Raw genomic sequence first — 19,299 nt, forward strand, 5'->3', positions numbered from 1 at the left:
TAGATGCCAAGCCTATTAATTACCGGTCATCTGTCACCATCTTCCATTTGGATAAATGAACGGCACACCTCTTGCGCTGCTGACTTGTGAATACAAATTCAAAATGCCTCACCTCAAATAAATGTTTAGGCCCCAATCGACCCCATTTGATCGCCCGGTTCTTCTTCCACTTGAAAAAATGAATGCCGCTCCTCAATTAGACAGCTACGCCCCTCTGGTGTTGACCCCTTGAATAAATAAATGCAGCACCTCAAATAAACATTACATCGTTGTTTTGGAGATACAGCACTTGAGTTGCATTTGAAAAGCAACAATATCATTTCGATAATGATTTCTGCAACACCCATTATGCATCACATCCTCAAACAACCAACACACACATACATACATGCAAAGCCATGTAATGTATTCCAGAGGAGCACCTAGTATTGTGGATAATTGCTGGCTCTTTTGTGCTGTGCTTGAATGGGCCGGTTACCCAAGAAGCCTCATGTTCGAGTCCGTGTACGTTTGCTTTGAAGGTGGACCGCACAAAGAGCTAAAGCTCTGCCGGGACAAAGAGCTGGGCGACCCCGCTTCGCCCACAGACGTCTTTCACGGAGGGAACCAACAGATAAAACGATCCTCTTCATTCCTTGTTATAGTCGAAACCACAGGATGTACGATGTCAAAATAGTTTAACACTTACTCTTTAGAAGATGTAAAGCTTTTAGCCTGAGGACGTGCTCATTACAATACAAGACTTCCTTTTTTGTTTTGCTAAACATTACATTGTCTGTGGAAGATCTTTTTCGAAGTAACTTTTGTTGGGAGTTGCGACGATCAGATGCTCGGCCATCTATTATGGCAATTAATTTTGTCAAGACAAAAGAAAACACTGTCATTATTGGCTGCAGTCATCGTGCATGAACCAGGAAGTAGCCTGATAACTGAGGGCCCATTTACAGCGCCGCAGCAGCCTCACACTGCACTGCCGGAGCACATCATTAACAATTAATAGCCTGACTGACTTGTCACTTGTTGTGATCCGACAGGTGCTCAGTGCCTCACAGCTGGACTGTGTGTGATCACCATGGGTGACGCCACACAACATACAGTAATACTGGGTTACTGTTGCTAATGAGAGGTGAGGCCTGCGAGGCTCTTTTGAAGCCATTGGGGCCACCGGGGGGGGGGGGGGGGGGGGGGGGGGGGTCTATACAGTTGGCGAACTGAAAGCACACTGACAATATAAGAACTACGGAAGCCTATTGCATTCACTTGAAAGAAAGAAAAAATATCTCCTATTTTTTGACTATTTTTGGGGGGGGGGGGGGTTTTGTGTGGTTTTTTTTTTCAGATTTTTTTTTCTGTTTTACTGAATATTTTATAAAATAATATAAAAATTATCCAGAAAAACAGGAGAAAAATACATAAAAAAAAATAATAATCTTTTTTTTTTATATTTTAAAAAACAGGGGAAAATATTCAAAAAAACAGAGCACCAGCGTTCGTTTTTCTGAATATATATATATTTTTAAACCTGTTAACTCCAAGTTACTTGTTGCAGACTTGCTAATGGCGGACACTTTCCTACATGCAATACGCTTCAGCAGAAACTTAATTAACTCGATTGATACGTTTGTATACTTACATTCTTCATAAAACGATATACCTAACCTAAATTTCCCCCTGTTTTACAGAATATTTAGTCATTTTATCCCCTATTTTTCTGATTTTTTTTGACAAAACAAAATCAGTAAAACAGTATATATCTACATATATATATATATATATATATATATATATATATATATATATATATATATATATATATATATATATATATATATATATATATATATATATATATATATATATATATATATATATATTCAAAAAAACTGAAAATAAAAAAAAACACACAAAAAAACAAGGTGTTTTTTTTTTTTAATAAAATAAGCTGACATCTAGCATTTTAGATGGAACAAAAATTATTTTCACATATGACATTTTCACATTAAAAAAAAAACAGAACAAAACATGTACATTATCAAATTGATACAGGCATTCTTCACTAGCATAGAAGTGTAAAAAAATGTGTTTACCACTGTATGATAACACTAGATAAAATGAAAATTAAGTCAAATGATTGCTTCATTATAGTTATTATTACACTTTTCCTTCCACAAAAAGCCAAGAAAAAATGCATAGAAACAATATAAACAACACTGCATGTGACTGGGAGGGGAGTCTCTTCACATTAAGACTAAAACAGCATACTTTACTTCCATAAAGAAACTTTTTGGTCACGACACAATGAACCTTCATGAGCATTTTGAGTTGCAGCCCTACCAAATAAGTGTCAGTGTCATGATTCCATCCCCACGTCGGCCTCCCTCTCTCACCCGCTCCCCTGTTGGACAGCAGATGGAGACTGTGGCCCAGTTCTGCCTTTTGTCCCGGGTCCCCAGAGAGAGACCTGGATGTGGCTTTCTTGGACAAGCACAAGCCTCACTCGCTCCATTCCTGTGAGGCCGCCTCTCTTTCTTTCTGTTCTCATTAAAAGGCAAGCGGCGGAATGCAGATATTATGAATATAAGCATTGAAATGAGCACATGTTGAACCCAAGCCTCTCCGCTGGGAGCAAACCTTTAATGAAAAGATATTTCTTTGCATGCTTGTTAGATGTTTTAAAGCTACCGTACAATGGAGCAGGACTCACAAAAGAGCACATGCGTCAAGCACAAAGACGACTTGATCGCCAACCCCAGTGGAACAGTCAAAACGGCTACACAATATTGTTGTCTTGAGTAAATATCATATCCTACTGTACTCAACTTGTGTCTGTAAAAGCCAAATTGGGATCAACGATAAAACAGTGAATGAAGAGGTTATGAACAACAGGTGGAACACTGGGCAGGTGGCGGTTACACGCGCATGCATTATTCAGGTTATGAAAAGCAACAGCCACACGAAGCTGGAAATCTGAGACGTACTGCTGTAAAAGGCTACCGTAAATCCATTGTCACAAGCTTATTTCACTGAGTTTGTTGGAGTTCTTGCAATACAGTGACACAACTCAATTATCCAAGTCAAGTCATCTTTAAGTAAAAAGAAAATGTAAATAAGATGTGTCGGGGTGACCACCAAACACACACACATACACACACACTTTATCAGTGGAGTTACAGTAAATGGTTTCCATTATATCACTAGTGCACAGTAAATTCTGTAGAGTAAATTTAACTATTTTTAGAGCGGGACCAAATAGACTCAGTTTTAGAGTAATATTTACACGTGGAAGAGAGTAAAATAAAGAATTGGCAAAAATAGAAAATAAAAGTGACTCAAGGATGGAGGAACAAACTCACGACCTTCAGCTTGGGAGACAGCCGATCTACTGCCTGAGCTGCTTTCCTGCTTTCTGTTAGTATATCGCTCATGTCAGCTGCAGCTGATTCCAAGATTCCATGGAATCTTCAAGAGACCAAAAACAAGGTATTTGGTCTCTTGGAGATAAGGGAACAAGTTTTGTGAGTTTGTTCCTCTACCCTTGAGTGACTTTTATAGTTTTTTCTATTTATTTTTCCCAGTGTAAACTTAGCCTAAACTATAAATGAGTCTACTTGGTCCCAATCTAAATAGAGTCAAATTTACTCTACATCATTTACTGCATGTGTGTGCAATAGAACATCTCCATTTTATGAGGTTTTGTCATATTTGGACTCAGGAGACAACAAATATGTTTTCTTTAGTTCTGTGTAATAAAACAAACAAGCAAACAAAAAACAACCAAATAAATAAATGAATGAATAAATAAATAAATACATAAATTTAACCTCGAGGGACGATAGATCATGCTTTTCTGCATATTTCTTTTCCGCTGCAAAATCATCTACCAAATAGGCCTAAATTATTTCAATATATGTCCAATTAAATACTTAAATAATTTTGTGATTTTGAAAATTAGTGCCCCAATTTTTTGGGGTCTGTTTTTTTATCAAAAAAAATCTGTATGCATGCAGTTCATCAAACAATCAGCATTTATTGCCACATTTTGTGATAAAAAAAACCCATAATAACTTTTATTTATTGTATTCAAGAAACACAATCGCATGAAAAGAAAAAAACTCTAGTTCATTCAGGATGGGTGAATACCAATACCGGCATCAATACCCGACCTTATTTCAAGGTGTCGGTTCTCAAGACAGCAGCCGATAACTAGAAATGAGAAGAATAGAAAATTGCCATTAATTGAATGCAATTGACAGGAAAGTGTGATATATAGTTAAATGTAGTTGTTTTTGGGGAGACATTTTATAGCACACGTTTCCTATTGATCATTGTAAATAATAATACATAATAAAATACGATATAAATAGGCCTGCTAGGCCTATCTTTCTAACATTGCAGCAACATCCATGGCACTCCTCGCACCATCTCTGCTGTGTTTTGAGAAATGTGATCGGGGTCCGATGCGAGCAGTAGTGATCATCTATAATACACTCCCTGCATATCGGTTAATAATTGAACAAGAGGAGGCCATGAAGGGGGCGCTGCGACATGGCTGGCTTTTCAGGATGCATGAATAATTTCTCATGTGTTTGTGTGTGTGTGTGTGTGTGTGTGCGCGCGCGTCAGAACCTGCACAAACTTTGTAAAGAGCTGTAAAGATGGAGTGGAAAAAAGAAAGCGAGATGGCGGAGGGAGGGAGGGAGGGAGGGAGGGAGGGGTGGTTGGCTGTGCGTGCGTGAGTCCACGTGTTTGTTTGTGCTGAAAGAGCGAGACAACCGACGTGTGCGTGCGCAGGGGCGCGTGCGTGCATCCTCCGGGACGCGAGCGCTCACCAGCTGACAGCGCGCAAGCTCCCGCTCCGGGGGCCATCCAACACCTCCGCGCATGCACGGACAAAAGCCGCCCGACGAAATGCACGCTTGCACACTCATTTAACACGATGCTGCAGCAACACTTCAGACTGAAAGACAACAAAAGGAAAAGAAAAACACAAAAAAGAAAGCTAACTCGGCACAGCGTTTAAAACGTTGCTTTTTCTGACGCGATTTTTTTTTTTTTTGCAAGCACACGCGCACATGCACACGGCATATGGCGAGCGAGCGCGTGCATTTGTTTACTATTAAATGACTCGAGAGAGGAGATCAGATGTTGAATGTGCCGTTAAAACGAATGGAAATGAGTATGGGGGTGTCCCTTTGGGACTTTGTATTATCCACTGGGCCTCTTACAGATCAACTATTGTCACCGCAATCCACCTGACTGCACATTGCAAGTGAATTTGATTGATGTGGAGGGGAAAAAAACAAACAATAAAACAAGACTCTTGTTAGATAGATGGACTATTTTGAAACACGTAGAGGATAACATTATATAACAATCTACAAGATGTCAATTTGAGGCCTGTACTCTCTCTCTTACTTGACAGCACAGTGCAGACACAAAAAGAGGCCTGGTACACGTTTATGAATTTGTTGTTGTTATTTGTTCTTCTCTATATGACAGTAAGCACCGAAATGATGTCTGCTGATGTCATGACAGGATAATAGTTTTTTTTTAAGTTAAATAATATAGCAATAACTACATGTCAAACTTATGCTCGCTAAACAAACTTTGCAACTCGAAGTTTGGTGACGTTAGTTATATTTGATTTTATGTTTATTTTTAAATACAGCAACAACAAGCTATAACTATGTCCTAGATATCGATACCAATTTTTTTTTTGGGGGCCTATAAACTCGTTGTTATTGGAATAAACTTACACCCAAGTTAGATTTGGTTTTTCAAATTGGTTTAGGTTTTCAAATGAAAGACTGAACAATATAAGAAATACAGCATGACAAACTCATGGATACCTACTTTAAAACATTTTCCCCTCGCCATTAATTCAATTATACATTTGGAGCTGTTACATTGAAAGACAATTGGAGAAATGCTATACATAGCAACTTATAGTTTTTATCTACAAAATAAAACAAAGAAATGGGTCAAACTTTGTTTACATCGAACACTCCCGTTGCAACTCTATAATAGGTTGGCAGCTTTTTGTTGCATTTTTATTTTTATTTTTAAAAGAAGCCAAAATACACCAAGCAGCGTGTCAATTATGTAATTTATTTGCATTTTGCAAATGTATAAAACAAAATATAGCATAGCCTGCATTTTAAAATAACTTAAGTTTCAGTTTTTCAGTTTAGGGCCTATACATGCCTTTTTATGTTAATTGTAATTTACTGAACTGCAGACAAAAAGCAGCATGCAAATATTTACACAAAATGTAAATGCGCCATTTTGTAATAGCAATTTTCATTGCGTTTGAAATGCTGTAGATTTGATTTCACCTGGTGTCAAAATATGCAGACGGTTAACCTTATGCTGCAAAAGTAATAATTGGATCTGTTAGGATCATTAAAAACAAGGAAACCTTTTTTCGTTTACTTTTTATTTCCAAAATCAAATGAACAAACAACGAATGGCAAAATTATAACTTTTCCAGAAGTTACCTATGTATTACAAAACTATAACAAATTAAAACAAAACAATAAATATACATGTCAATTAATCTCATCCAGTGAAAGCAAAAGACACACATACAAAAAAACAAAACAAAAACAGGAGCAAAGTACAAAAAAGGAAGGCAGCAATGATGGCTACATAAATAGGCTCTATTGGAAGAATTGGCAGTTCTATGCTATACAAGCAGGCAAAATGTTTATTATTTTTTTGTGGTGTGGAATAAAAATCATTATTTTGTCAAGCCCCTGGCTCATATAGGCTACACATTACTATTTTAAAGTGCACATGGTGAACTTTTGAAGTTGCAAACAAAATACATTATACAAACAATAAAAATACAATTTTGTGAAAAACTGGACTGCTTATTTTTGGTTGGAGTGAAATGGGGAATAAAATGGCGATGAGACCTGGCAACCTCAAATTGGCATGAACCAAATTACTATGTCACAAAGAAATAATTGTCAAAAACGTTTGCAAGTAATTTGGTTGACACTGCTGGGCTTACGTGGTTTTGAAATATATATATATATATATATATATATATATATATATATATATATATATATATATATATATATATATATATATATATATATACACACATATATATATATATATATATATATATATATATATATATATATATATATATATATATATATATATATATATATATATATATATATATATATATATATATATATATATATATATATACACACACATATATATATATATATATACTGGGAATATTTTAGAAAGAGACCGCGTGAAGCTCGTCCTCTTCCGCCGCCATCTCATCCGAGTCACTGAAGTGGGAGCGCGGGGAAAACTCGCCGTCGCTGCGGGGCGAGTCCACGCGGCCACCCGGGCCCGCCGCCGCCGCAGGGGAGCCCCCCACTCCCTCCACCTGCAAGGCGGGAAACGAGACTTCGTCGAAGGCTGCGCGCAGCGACATGGCGTCGATGTGCGCGGCCAGCTGGCCCTCGGACGAGTTGGTCATCGGCTGTGATGGCGACTGCGGAGCAACTCCGTCGAACCCCGCAGAAAGTGACGGCATCAGCTCGCTCTTTGGCGGATTGGAGGCGTTCGAAGACGGCGCCGGGTCTTCCAGGAGCTCCGCCAGGGCGTTGATGTAAATCTGCGCCATTTGTAGCGTTTCGTACTTGGACAGCTTCTTGTCGTTGTCCAGCGCCGGGATGACGTTGCGGAGGGCGTCGAAGGCGTGGTTGAGGCCGTGCATGCGCCGCCGCTCCCGGGCGTTGGCGGCCACGCGCCTCTGCCGCTGCACGCCGTTGGCCGGCTTGCTGGACGGGGCCCTCTGCCGGGCGGAATCGTCCTGCTCGGCCCCCGCGACCACCAGGCCCTTCAGGCGGCATAGGTCCCGGACTTTGAGCGCGCCCTTGGCCGCTTTTCGATAGCTGGGAGGGCTGGGGTGACCCTCAGAGTCCGGCGAGCCGCTCTCTGGAATAGCAGGAAAGGTTTTCTTGATCAGAGAACCAATGTGACGTCACATCAACTAGCGATGCGGCATTTACGGACCGCTGGGAAATATGACAAGCATAAACATCAATAAGAAGTAGGCCTATAGGCTACTTGTTTTTTTTCTTTTTCATATAGACTTTTGCAGTTTCCCTCTTTGGTCATCAAATCTTAATTGAACTTTACCATTTTAATTTCCCCACCAGGACGTCAAATTGCACCTTCATTTAACTTTGTTTTCTAACTTCTAAGTTCTCGTGAACATACCGCACTTGAAAATAATTTAACCCCCTCGTGTTATAATTATCCAGTGTACTGGAAGCACCATACAAACTTTGTCAGCCTGGTCCAAGCTTTGTAATTTCACATGCAACGCACCAACTACACTTGCCTTTATAGTAATTTATTTATAGCTTTCTAATTTCCCTGTTCTCTAGAATGCAATAACAAACTTAGGCTACTTGTCCGAAGTTTTCAGTTTCACAAGTTTTATAATTAATAATAATAATCAGCATTTCATTGCATTCGTCCAAATCTTTCATTGCAAATTTAACTGAAAACACCATAATAATTTAAACGAACTTGTCCTATAACTTTCTAATGATCATGTTTTCTGGAAGTCACTGTATAAAATTAATTTTTTCGTCATGACATTCCAATTCCCAAGTTTACTAGAAAGCACCATCCCAACTTCATTTAACTTGTTCTAGATATTACAATTCAAATTATTGTGGAATGCAGCATAAACACTTTCAACCCTTTACCTAACTTTGTGATTTTCAAACTTTCTGGCACTCACCATAAAAACTTATTTCACAGCTATTAATGCAATTTTCAAGTTTTCAGAAAAAAATACGATTTCATTTTACCGCCACATTTTATGGAACATACCATATCAATTCATTTAACTTTAACTTCTCCTATATAGAATCCTAATTTCCAAGCTTTTTGGTAAAACAAATAAGTTTCTCTTTTCAAATGTCACTCATCACAATCTGAGGATGACGCTCCTTGAAAAGTCCACACGCGACAAAAACTTCTTGCAGTTTGCATGCATGCACGCGAATCAGCAGAAAGGCTCACCGCGATAAGACCCGGTGCTGGAGCAGGGCGAATGTCCCAGGTAGTCCGCCGAAGAGTCGCGTGCGTCGCAGGTGCCGGAGGGCTGCGCGGGAGCGAGCCAGTCGCGTGGGTCACTTTCATAGCTCGCCTCCTTGGCGCCCTGGCACCAGTCTGCCACGCTTAGGACGTCCATGTTTCACCCCCGCGCCGCGCAAACAACTCCTACAGGTGGCGGTGGTCTAAACGCGATTACCGGGGACGCTTTGGCTTCCGCGCTGCGTGAGGAGGAGCGCGGGTCGCGTGTCTCTGGTGTCTGGAGACGCCGCGTCCGTTTAAAAGGTGGCACGCGTCTGGCAGCCCCCCTCCTCGCTCAGGTCGCGTGTAGTCGACCAATGAGAAGAGGCCAACAAAAAAAAAGGAAAAAGAAGAAGATGGAAAAAGCCTCAAATGAGACGTAGCCTATTTGACCCCCCCAGAAGTTGTACTGTTTATATAACACTACAAAAGGGATATTGTGAGCAAAGGGGACCCTCAATACACACGTGCACGGTTTTAGGTGAGGAGCGTGCGCCGTATGTGTCACGTGACGTGCATGAATGTGGGCCGACTCGCTTCCGACGGATGGGCACGCTCACGGTTTTAACCATTTTGCAGTTGTTTCATATTTATGACCTAAACGTTTTTAAATGCAAATATTTACTGTAATTATGACGTACTGCATTAGAATATGTCCCCCAGTCCTGGCTTAAATCAATACACATTGAGAACCCACTGTGGAACAAACAAACAATTGTGCAGTGCGGTAAAAAGTTTAGAGACATATTATGTCTGCATGTGCCGGAGGTGTCTCGAAACTTTCAAAGTTTTGCATGAAGAAATGCCTCAAAAGTTGCAGGAAAAAAAAGTTTAGCATGAAATCAAGCAGGAGTGTAAATCTTGTGAAAAAAAAAATTGTTAGCTTTTAAAGGATTGAAATGTGTTTAATTTTTTTTAATTATTTGTATTAATTAATTAATTAATTAATTAATTTATTTTATTAATTAATTTATTTATTTAATTTATTTAATGTATTTTTTAAATATTTTTTTCCAATTTATTTATTTCATAGAATCAGAAATGAAATGTATTCTCACATAATTTTTGTTTAAATTGTCACATGAACGTAGGCGTAAAAAGCAGGGTTGAAGAGGACTAGCATTGATCTTCAGCAACAATAAGGGTGATCTGAAATAGTGTACTTTTTGTTTTTAATCTTCTTCTTTAGCCAAATTTACAGGTTCACCTAAATTGTGTGCTGCCATCTAGCATTCCACAGTAGAATTACACCCAAAATCAAAAAGAGGCAAAACAAAAGAGAGATATAAACTGTACAAAATAAATACAAATGGTTCATGGGGTTCTCTCTCTCTCTCTTCCATGATCTCCAGTTTCATTCTGCTTTTGTCGCGCTCCACAACCCTTTTGATCTGAGCCTCGGAACGCCCTGTCGGGTGTATGAGTCTTCACGGGAGGCTTCAGAAACATGAGCTAGGCTCCCTTACTGACACACGTAAGTGTGTGTGTGTGTGTGTGTGTGTGTGTGTGTGTGTAAACCTGCGATCATCCCATTGAAGAAGGAAACAATGTAAAAGAGCGATCAAAAGAGCAAACTTTAAAGTGCATACGTGTGGCCAATGATGTCATGCACTAATAGTGGGCTATTTAGCCTAATTAGAGCATGCGCAATTAAGGATGTTGAATACAGTAGCTTGCTGATTGTCAACCACTGTCCCACTAAACAATGGCACCAACATATAGCATATTGGTAAAAGCTTCTTTATTTAATAAAGGATGACGTGGCTCAGCAATTCAGCAATTTGCCAGGAAAATATCTGTGCTATTTCTTCATAATAAAGCATGCTTTCACTTATTTCTATATTGAACTGTATTTATCTGTAACTTAATTTTGAGTCTGGAACGGATAAATTGTGTTTCCATTCATTTTAATTGGAAACATTGTTTTGGTTTAAGAACTTTTGGTTTGTGGACAGAGTCTACAAATGAATGAAGTTTCTGAACCAAGATATTATTTTCTGCAAGCAGTCTTCCATCCATAACAAGGTATTTTTTATTCATGCATCCATCACAAGGGACGTCGGTCTGGCGCCAAGCGTTGGCCCCTCTCTCCACCTACAAGCCCCCGCCTCCATCCAACGGGGCTCCTGAGGCTACCGACAGGTTGGATATTGTAGCCGGCCATTATTAAAGTGTCGCCGCCACAATGGAGACTCTATGTTCCATTGGTCATGCCTGTGGGGGGGCGCCTCCTCTATAGGAGGGGATGAGAGAAGGGAGCAAGGGTAGGGGTGAGGGGCCTCCATCATTCCAGTGCCGGGGAGAGGAGTCTGCGTGCTGCCGCTCCTCATACTCGTCTCCCGGGAGACCGAGACGCGACAGGCACGCGGCTGGAGTGAGGAGGGGCACGAGAGGGACCTCAAGCCCGGCCGGCTGTGGTTCACTGTGGCACTGCCCATGAATGCGACTCAAATAAAACATCTACAATGGAAATTAAAAGTACACACACCCACATTCAAATCACAGGTTTTTGTGAGGGAAAACAAAACAAAATAAGGCTGAGATAAATAATTTCAAAACTTTTCGAGGTAAAAATACACTGAAAAAAGTGTGTCCACCCTATTTTAAACAAATTTAAGCTAATGTTAAATTGGATTCAGCACACACCTATCATTTTTTTCCTGTGTGCTTTCTAGCAGAAGCCTGAAGATTTTGTGCTAACACTGAATGTTACTTGGAACAGTTCATAATTTCTTTCACGTGGTCTAAAGTCCCGGTTCCAGCCAGGGCTGAATTGCCCCCCCCCCCCCCCCACACACACACACAAAAAAAAATGGCTGCCGGCCCAGCCCGATTCCTGGGTACACCTGCCTAACACATAGTTCTGAAACTGAAATTGACTGATGATTCATTTTGCTCTCTATATTTTATTATCTACTCTTGGGGTAAAATGGAGGAAAATAATAATTTAAAAAAAGCACTGCATTGGCCCCGAAAGACTCCGTCCGGCCCACCGGGCGTCTGCCCAAATGCAAGATGGCCAGTCCAGCCATGTTTCCAGCTGAAGACAAACTTCCCCAATAAAGCATGATGCCACCACCAAGCATTACTGTTGGTATTTTGTCCTTTTGGTGATGATGAGTGGTCGCTCTTGGTTTTATTGGACCAAAATCTTGATACAATATCTCAAACACATGCAGGAACATGTTTTGTGGTCCAATGAAACCAAGTGTAAACCTCTTGGCCAGCATTCCAAAAGCTGTTTGGTGGGAAAAAAATGTCAGGAAAAGCCTACTAGAACTTCTTAAATTTATTTGGGGTTACACGGAGGCAATTTAAATGGTGGCAGGTGTGTGCTGACATGAGTTTGAATGTGGCAGGTAAATTCTAAAAACACATCCAAGTGCAAGTTTTCAGGGTGTGCACACTTCTGCAACCACATTCTTACAGTTATTTTTACTTCCCCTGTAACCCCCCCCATAAATTGGCATGAGTAATAGATCATATTAATGGTGTTTATTTTTATTTTTATGGATTTGTCTATGACAAAAACCTGGCATTTGAACATGGGTGTATAGACATTCTATATTCACTGTATTAAATCAATAAATCAAAACTACTCACCCTTTGAAGACGACTGACAGACTCAATGTGGAGGGGACAGCGGGCTTCTCTGGTTATTACTATAGCATTGTGTTTTCAGCTACAGTTCAAGCTTTTCATACTTAATTTATACAGAAAGTAATTGTATTGGTCATACTGTACAGCCAGACCCTTTACTCCTCTGAAGCATAAAAAAAAGAGCCAATTTCTGGTTGTGATGGCACAAAAAGCTAAACAAGTAGCATTACAGTTGATGAGTTAATCCTTGAGCAAGGGGTCACCATCATGGGGCCAAAGGTAGTTCCCAAGGGCCACATGAGTATCCAGTGACTTAAGTGTCATGACCCCCCCCCCCCCCCCAATGCATATTTACTTACCTCTGCCTACTACCATGGCATTTTACTGAAAAAGAGGACAACAAACATGTATTTTTTCCCAGATACATGTAGTCTAATACATACTGTTGTTATATATTTAAAAAAATCAGAGTACCATGCCTGAAAGAAAAACACATTGTACAGTACTGTATCATACTTGCCTTTGCTGACATCTAGTGGCTAATCCTCACCTCGCGCCACTGCTGTACATGTGCAGGACGTGATGTGATACTGTAGGTTAGGTTTTCCTTTGCAAAAACAACATGAAGCATCCCACTGTAGAAAACCTGTTTATTAGACAAATTATACACAGAAAGCTTTGCCACCTGTAACAGAGGCCCCGGTTTGTTCAGTTTTTGAATAATATGCAACACATACAACAAAATAGGCCTATCTTAAATACTGTACATCATATTTTCTTTTTTTGTTGTTGTAATTATTATTTTGGAAAATTATCAAGTAAAATCTGTAGTTCTATATGTGAAATTAAAAAAAAAAATGTCAACAGATAGCGGCAGGAGAAAGTTTTTGCATGCTACTTTTTAATGAAAAGCTTGCCAATTTTTGTTATTTAGACAGAACAAAAATCTAATAACTGAGAATGGTGTATGCAAAAGGGTTTTGATGTACGTGTTGATGTTGACCATGTAAGGCAGGGTTTCCCAAACTTCTTGTTTGGACCCAAAATGGGTCGCGGGTCAATTGTGTGCTAATAATCAATTACTCATGTTGAAATAAATGTATTATTTCCCCACAGAGGAATTCCCTTTGGGTTTTGAGTTGGAAAAAGTTTGGGAAACACTGTGGGAAGGGGGGAAAAATAAACAAAACACAAAAGCTTACCATGATAGTTTCCTTTTTGTTTAACAAAAATAGTATTAACATGTAAAATATACATTTTTTTCATTAATAATGTCTTTCATTTATACTAAATAAAACTTTTATAAATGTCTGTGTCCTATTTTACCATTCAGTAGCCATACGGCAGCCTAACAATATTGAAAAGAACACCTAAGAACGCTTGCTTCTAAACACTGTGGCTTGGATCGAGTTCTCTATGCACAACGTTTTTTAGCTCTTAAAGATAAACTGAAAAATTGTGCTAAACAACGATAACATGATCAATTATTAAGTGTCAGTGAAAACCGATTGGTTTCCAATTGAACCAACCACAACCCCCACAAAATGCTCTTAATGTACTGCACCCCCTTTTTCACCACTGAAATGCACCTGAATGGTCTTGTTGGAATTAATTGGCACTTTAAAAACAAGTCATAGAAAGAGTACACTTGACATGACAGGAAAAGATATTCCAAACTCGTCTGCTCTTGGGTGTTTTCTGCTATGCTAGGACATCTGGGGCTTGACTGGCAGTTGCAAAGGGGGTGCGGTAACTTAGTTGGCGTGTAAGGCCTGTTCTGAAAATGCTGTTGCAGTGGCTTCTCCTCAATACAAAACCCATTTTACAACTGAGTTAATGACTCAAAACATGATTCTAGAGGATTACGGCATTGAAACTAAAGCCAAAAATGTAAACATATGATTTGAATGTTGCATGAAGCAAAAAAAAAAAAAAAAAAAATAGACTACAGCGCTCATTTAAGCAGTTCAAACAATTACACAGCTCGGAACAATGTTATTTTTTTTTTTTGTATTTCCTGACCAAAAACACATTCCACGTGTTAAAATATTTTTTTCTTCTGAAAACAAATCTCATAAAAAGACATATAATAAGCACTAAAATCCTTTCTCTTATGTTTTTTTTTTGTTTTCTTTCCTTCCTATTACCTTTCTGAAGAGTCTGATTAAAAGGTCTCACCATGACTTGAAAAGCAGATAATACAGTACCATGTGAGGAAAAAAACAAATAAAAACAAAGGTCAGATCCACATACAATCACTTACAGGTCTGTGGGCACTGTTGCAGTGCAGTGGGGTTCACAAAGCGTCTCTTCAATGTGCATCAAAGAATGGACATGTTCAGGCCGACACAACAAAATGACGGACGTAGTTTTTGTACAGCGTCATTAAGATGTTTAAAAGTTCACCGGCAAGCTATTTGCATTTGTTCCCTTTGTCTGGTCTTGGGCCCCCGTTGATCGAGAGAGATGATCGGGCATTTTAAGAGCGAGAGATACTTGAGCACGAACTCCGACTTTTGGATAAAACCTACCAAGTACTCTCGCAATACTCCAAGGGATTGAGACAAATCATACAAGGTTGTTGTGTCACGGCTAGACCAGCGCCAAGGTCGAGCTGGAGTGCGGGAGAGCAATACAAGAGTTCTTAAGGGGTGTTTTCAGACAGGCAGTCCTCATGTTAGGGAACATAAAACATCACCCTCAGAAGAATCCCCCCAGACAATCACAAGATTAACACCAATAAAGCAAAAATATCATTTCTCTGTGGACCCTGTCCCAATTGCACCTCTAGCGAATGTCCGAGCAGAACCCCACCTCCTCTCGCCCCCTCATAGAAAATGGAATCATCCAAGCAGAAACTGAAAACAGAAAAGTTACTATGTACATAGATGTCTACGCTGACTGTTTTTCTTAGCGTTGTTTGCTTCATAACCCCATCGGATCTTACCACACCCCCTTGAACCTTCCTAGCAAACCATCCCTAAGCAAGCACTTAAATGGATGTACCCCTGTCTGGGTCGTTGCCATATCCAAAGTTAGGTCCCGGACCTGTGGGCTGGTAGGGGATGGAGGACATTGTTTTGATGGGGCTGCGGAAGAAGCCACCGTTGGGGGCCCTCTGCCTAAAAGGACCGACCCCACCAGTCCGGTGGTCCTGCAGGACGCCGCCGGCGCTGCCGAAGCCGGCGGAGAACCCAGCGGCGGAGAACCCAGCGGCGGAGAACCCAGCGGCGGCTTTGGTGGACAGGCTGCGGCTGAGGGTCTGGATCTGCTCGGGGATGAAGGTGGTGGTGGTGATGTGCGTGTTACGGAAGTCGCTTATCTGCTCGAGGGCTTGGCGGGCGGCGGGCAGCGCATCCATGTCCATGGGCGTCAGATCGACGGAAGAGGTGGAGAATTGCTTGTGGGGGCTTTCGTCCTCTGTGCACAGGCTGTTAACCCGGCGGTGTAGGTGCTCCAGGTCGATCTCCTTATCGTCCTGCGGGCGGAGAGGGGGGCGAGGGGGAGGAGGAGGATGGAGAACAGAAGGCCGTGACGGTTGATGGGCCAAAAAGAGTCGAGGGACAGGAACAAAGAAAGGTGGGAAGTATGTCAAATGTAAAGAATTTGAGAGATTTAAGGGACATTTCCAACAAATAGGAAGCAAAGGGATTCGAAAAGGAAGGTTTGGTAAGGTGAAGTACAGAAATAGTTGTGAGAGGAGGTTAACAAAAGTTGGTTGTTGAAAAGGAGGAAACAGAAAAGGAGACAAGGGTGGGATGAGTTCCGCACGTCATCCATTTGATATAAAAATGGATTAACAATCATTGACGAGGTGAGCAAATGGCCGCAGGACGCCATCAACACGAGCACAACGTGATTGGGGAGGACGCGTCACCAGATAGGAAATTGCGATTGTTAGGTGTCGGATGGAGGTGATGTGATGAGGGTGTGAAGAAGAAGAGGAAGGGAAAAGATGGAGGGAGGGATAGCCATGGTCAGGATACTGAGAGAGAGGAACATACAAACACTTCTACAAAGTCTCTAAGGGAGTGCAGAACCTGGAATACTTTGTGAAAACACACCATTGTGCTGTGTGCTTTGTGATTCCAGCGTGAACTACGTCTTTCTACTGATACAGTTATTATACGGAAAGAAATACTTAACATTGGTCTATGTCACAAGGCCACTCGCGCACAGAATTCACATTGAGACCAACATCTCATTTTCATGGGAATTCCTTTCGTTTTTACTAATTGCACCTTCTTCTACGACTTGTTGAATGATGGCTTCGTGTGATTTACAAGTACAGTGGAACCCCCAAGGTCAAATTCTCCAATAGTGGTATAATCTTGAAAAAAAATGTTTCAAAAATATACTTTAATCACGCATGAGACTTCGATTTAGCGCATTTTAAGGGTTAACTTGCCTGATTGTGTCTAAGTGTTAAGACAATCTCAGCCCCAAAATGGAGCTGTCACATAGGAAATTATCTGGCTGCTCATATGAGGAATACATTAAATATCAATTGTGTTACTTTTAACAATCTAATGTAAATACACATAGTAGACGAACCAAATGGTCCATGATTCGACTTTACTACTCCTTTTTGTGTTAGCCTTTGTTGTTCTGAGTTATGAACTGCCCCACTGTTGTATGGTGTTCTACAGGGTTCAATACTGGGGCCTCTGCTGTTTTCATTGTGTCTACCCCCTTTAAGAAAACATGGTGTTTTGTTGCACTGCTCTGCGTATGACTGCCAGATCTGTGTCCTGTTGAGCAAAAAAGACGCTTTCTCTGAGGCCACTTATGCCCTGTCTGGAGGAAACCAAGGCTTGGATGACACTGAATTCCTTGAATTTTAATGAGAGGAAAACAGAAGATGTTTGGTCCAAGGGGCCGCCTGCTAACTTGGGCCCCCTGGCACCTAATATAATGCCAACAGTCTCAAATTTGGGTCTTAAACTGGACAGTGAACTGTGGCACCTGGCTAAAGTCAAGCCTCTTGTAACAGTAATCCTTGCCTTCGTCACATCTCGGCTGCATTACTGTAATGCACTGTATTTTGGAGTTAGCCGATCCTCCCTCAAGCGTCTCCAGTTGGTCCAAAATGCTACTACTCATGTCCTAACTGGAGCTCGTAGGAGGGAGCACAAAACTCAAATTCTGACCTCCCTTCTTTTTAAGATACTTTTATTTTCAAATCTTTAAATGGTTTTACGATCTTGCCGCTTAGAGTTCCTCCACCACTACGCACCTGCTCGGAGCCTCTGGTCAGGACGCTAATGGGGGTACCGAGGACTAAATGGAGGCTCAGAGGGGATTGAGCCTTTTCCTTTGCCGGTCCCTCTCTTTGGAATGACCTCCCACTAAATGTTAGGAAAGCCACCTCAATTTTAATGTGAAAACACATTTTTATTTTGTGGGTTTTAGCAATAATTATTTTCCTGTGTTTACTGTCTTTGTTATCAATTTATTGTTTTTAACTATCTTTGTTGTTATGGCTGATTTTGTTGAGAACGTTTTATGATGCCGACACTTCAAGCCTAGAACAGATTAAAATTTTAAATGTTTTAAAACGAGAACAACTTGGAAGTCAAATAGCGCAAAGAATTGTGTTCAACTTTGGAAGCTCCACTGTAGCTCATACTTAAAGTCTGTATGTTACAACAACAGTTAGCTAAATGAAATGAAATAAAACTTAAAAACGACTAAGAATACGTATCTATCCATGTTAACATAATATCTTAATCACAAGTCCTAAGGATGGTAACACTCAAGTGGAGGTGTTTCATGCTGTTGCTGGACAGGCGGGATGGCGCCGTTCGCAATGAATGAGGTGAGGCTGTTTGTGAGGACGGGGCTCGGTTGGGGGGGGGGGGGGGGGTTACAAGGGCTGCTTAGGAATACGTTCATTTTGTGAGGTAGGGCTCACAGAGGTAGGTAGCGGAAAGTGCGGGGTAGTCACATCGTATCACCGGGGTTAAGACAAGATTTACTGACCGTGTCCTTTGGGTCAAGGGGGCTCTGGAAGGTGCTTGGGCCCTACCATTTGATGCACATGGACCAAGGGGATCAACAGTAGCACCCCCCCCTGTTGCCATCTAAGGAAGGAGCATTTGGGGAAAGGATAGGGAGGGGGGCACTGATGCTTTTCTTGCCACTATCATACACACACTGAACAATTAAAACAAGGGTATGAAAAAGGGTTGTAAATAGTTGGTACCGTAAGAAAATAATGGACGTGAAAAAGCAGGGATTGCCCAATCTGCCATTTGTGAGAGGGGATAACATTGAGGGAAGACAGAAAGGGTCTGCAGCAAGGACGAGTGAAAGGGTTTTGTGGAAGGACCTGCCGTAATCATACTGCACCTACAGTACATAATCAGCAACTTTAACCCACCTCTGATATCTATTAGAAAGCAAAGGCATAACTTTGGTGACTCAAGTATGATGTGAAAAAGTGTTGCGTTGAACTTGATGAGTAAAGATGCAACACTGCTTTTACCCTCAATAGAGAGACAGCCTCCTCTAAAGGCTAAAAGGCCGCATTACACACGCAGTGAGGAAAATGCATGTCTTAACATGGAC

At 40.8% G+C, this 19,299-nt stretch overlaps 2 protein-coding genes across 3 annotated transcripts in view; both read right to left on the minus strand.

Annotated features, from left to right (window-relative positions):
• Nucleotides 1–7,262: 7,262 nt before the first annotated feature.
• On the minus strand, nt 7,263–9,247 carry atoh1a (atonal bHLH transcription factor 1a). The gene is made up of 2 exons (XM_086076688.1): nt 9,076–9,247; nt 7,263–7,974 (listed from the first exon to the last, which is right to left on the minus strand). Exons 1-2 carry the CDS (start codon nt 9,245–9,247, stop codon nt 7,265–7,267), a joined length of 882 nt encoding a protein of 293 aa, XP_085932814.1. The 3' UTR covers nt 7,263–7,264.
• A 4,114-nt stretch (nt 9,248–13,361) lies between these two features.
• Nucleotides 13,362–19,299, minus strand: part of grid2 (glutamate receptor, ionotropic, delta 2) — a 412,550-nt gene continuing 406,612 nt past the window's right edge. Inside the window, exon 16 of one of the 2 annotated variants that reach the window (XM_086076174.1) lies at nt 13,362–16,207. In XM_086076174.1, coding sequence (XP_085932300.1) covers nt 15,722–16,207 — 486 coding nt within the window. In that variant the 3' untranslated portion in view covers nt 13,362–15,721. The remainder of the gene's footprint in view (nt 16,208–19,299) is intronic. The other variant, XM_086076175.1, reaches the window with a different exon arrangement.

The sequence above is a fragment of the Leptonotus elevatus genome, chromosome 5 (genome assembly GCF_054856555.1).
Source record: "Leptonotus elevatus isolate MCC_2025b chromosome 5, RoL_Lele_1.0, whole genome shotgun sequence".
Lineage (NCBI taxonomy): Eukaryota > Metazoa > Chordata > Actinopteri > Syngnathiformes > Syngnathidae > Leptonotus > Leptonotus elevatus.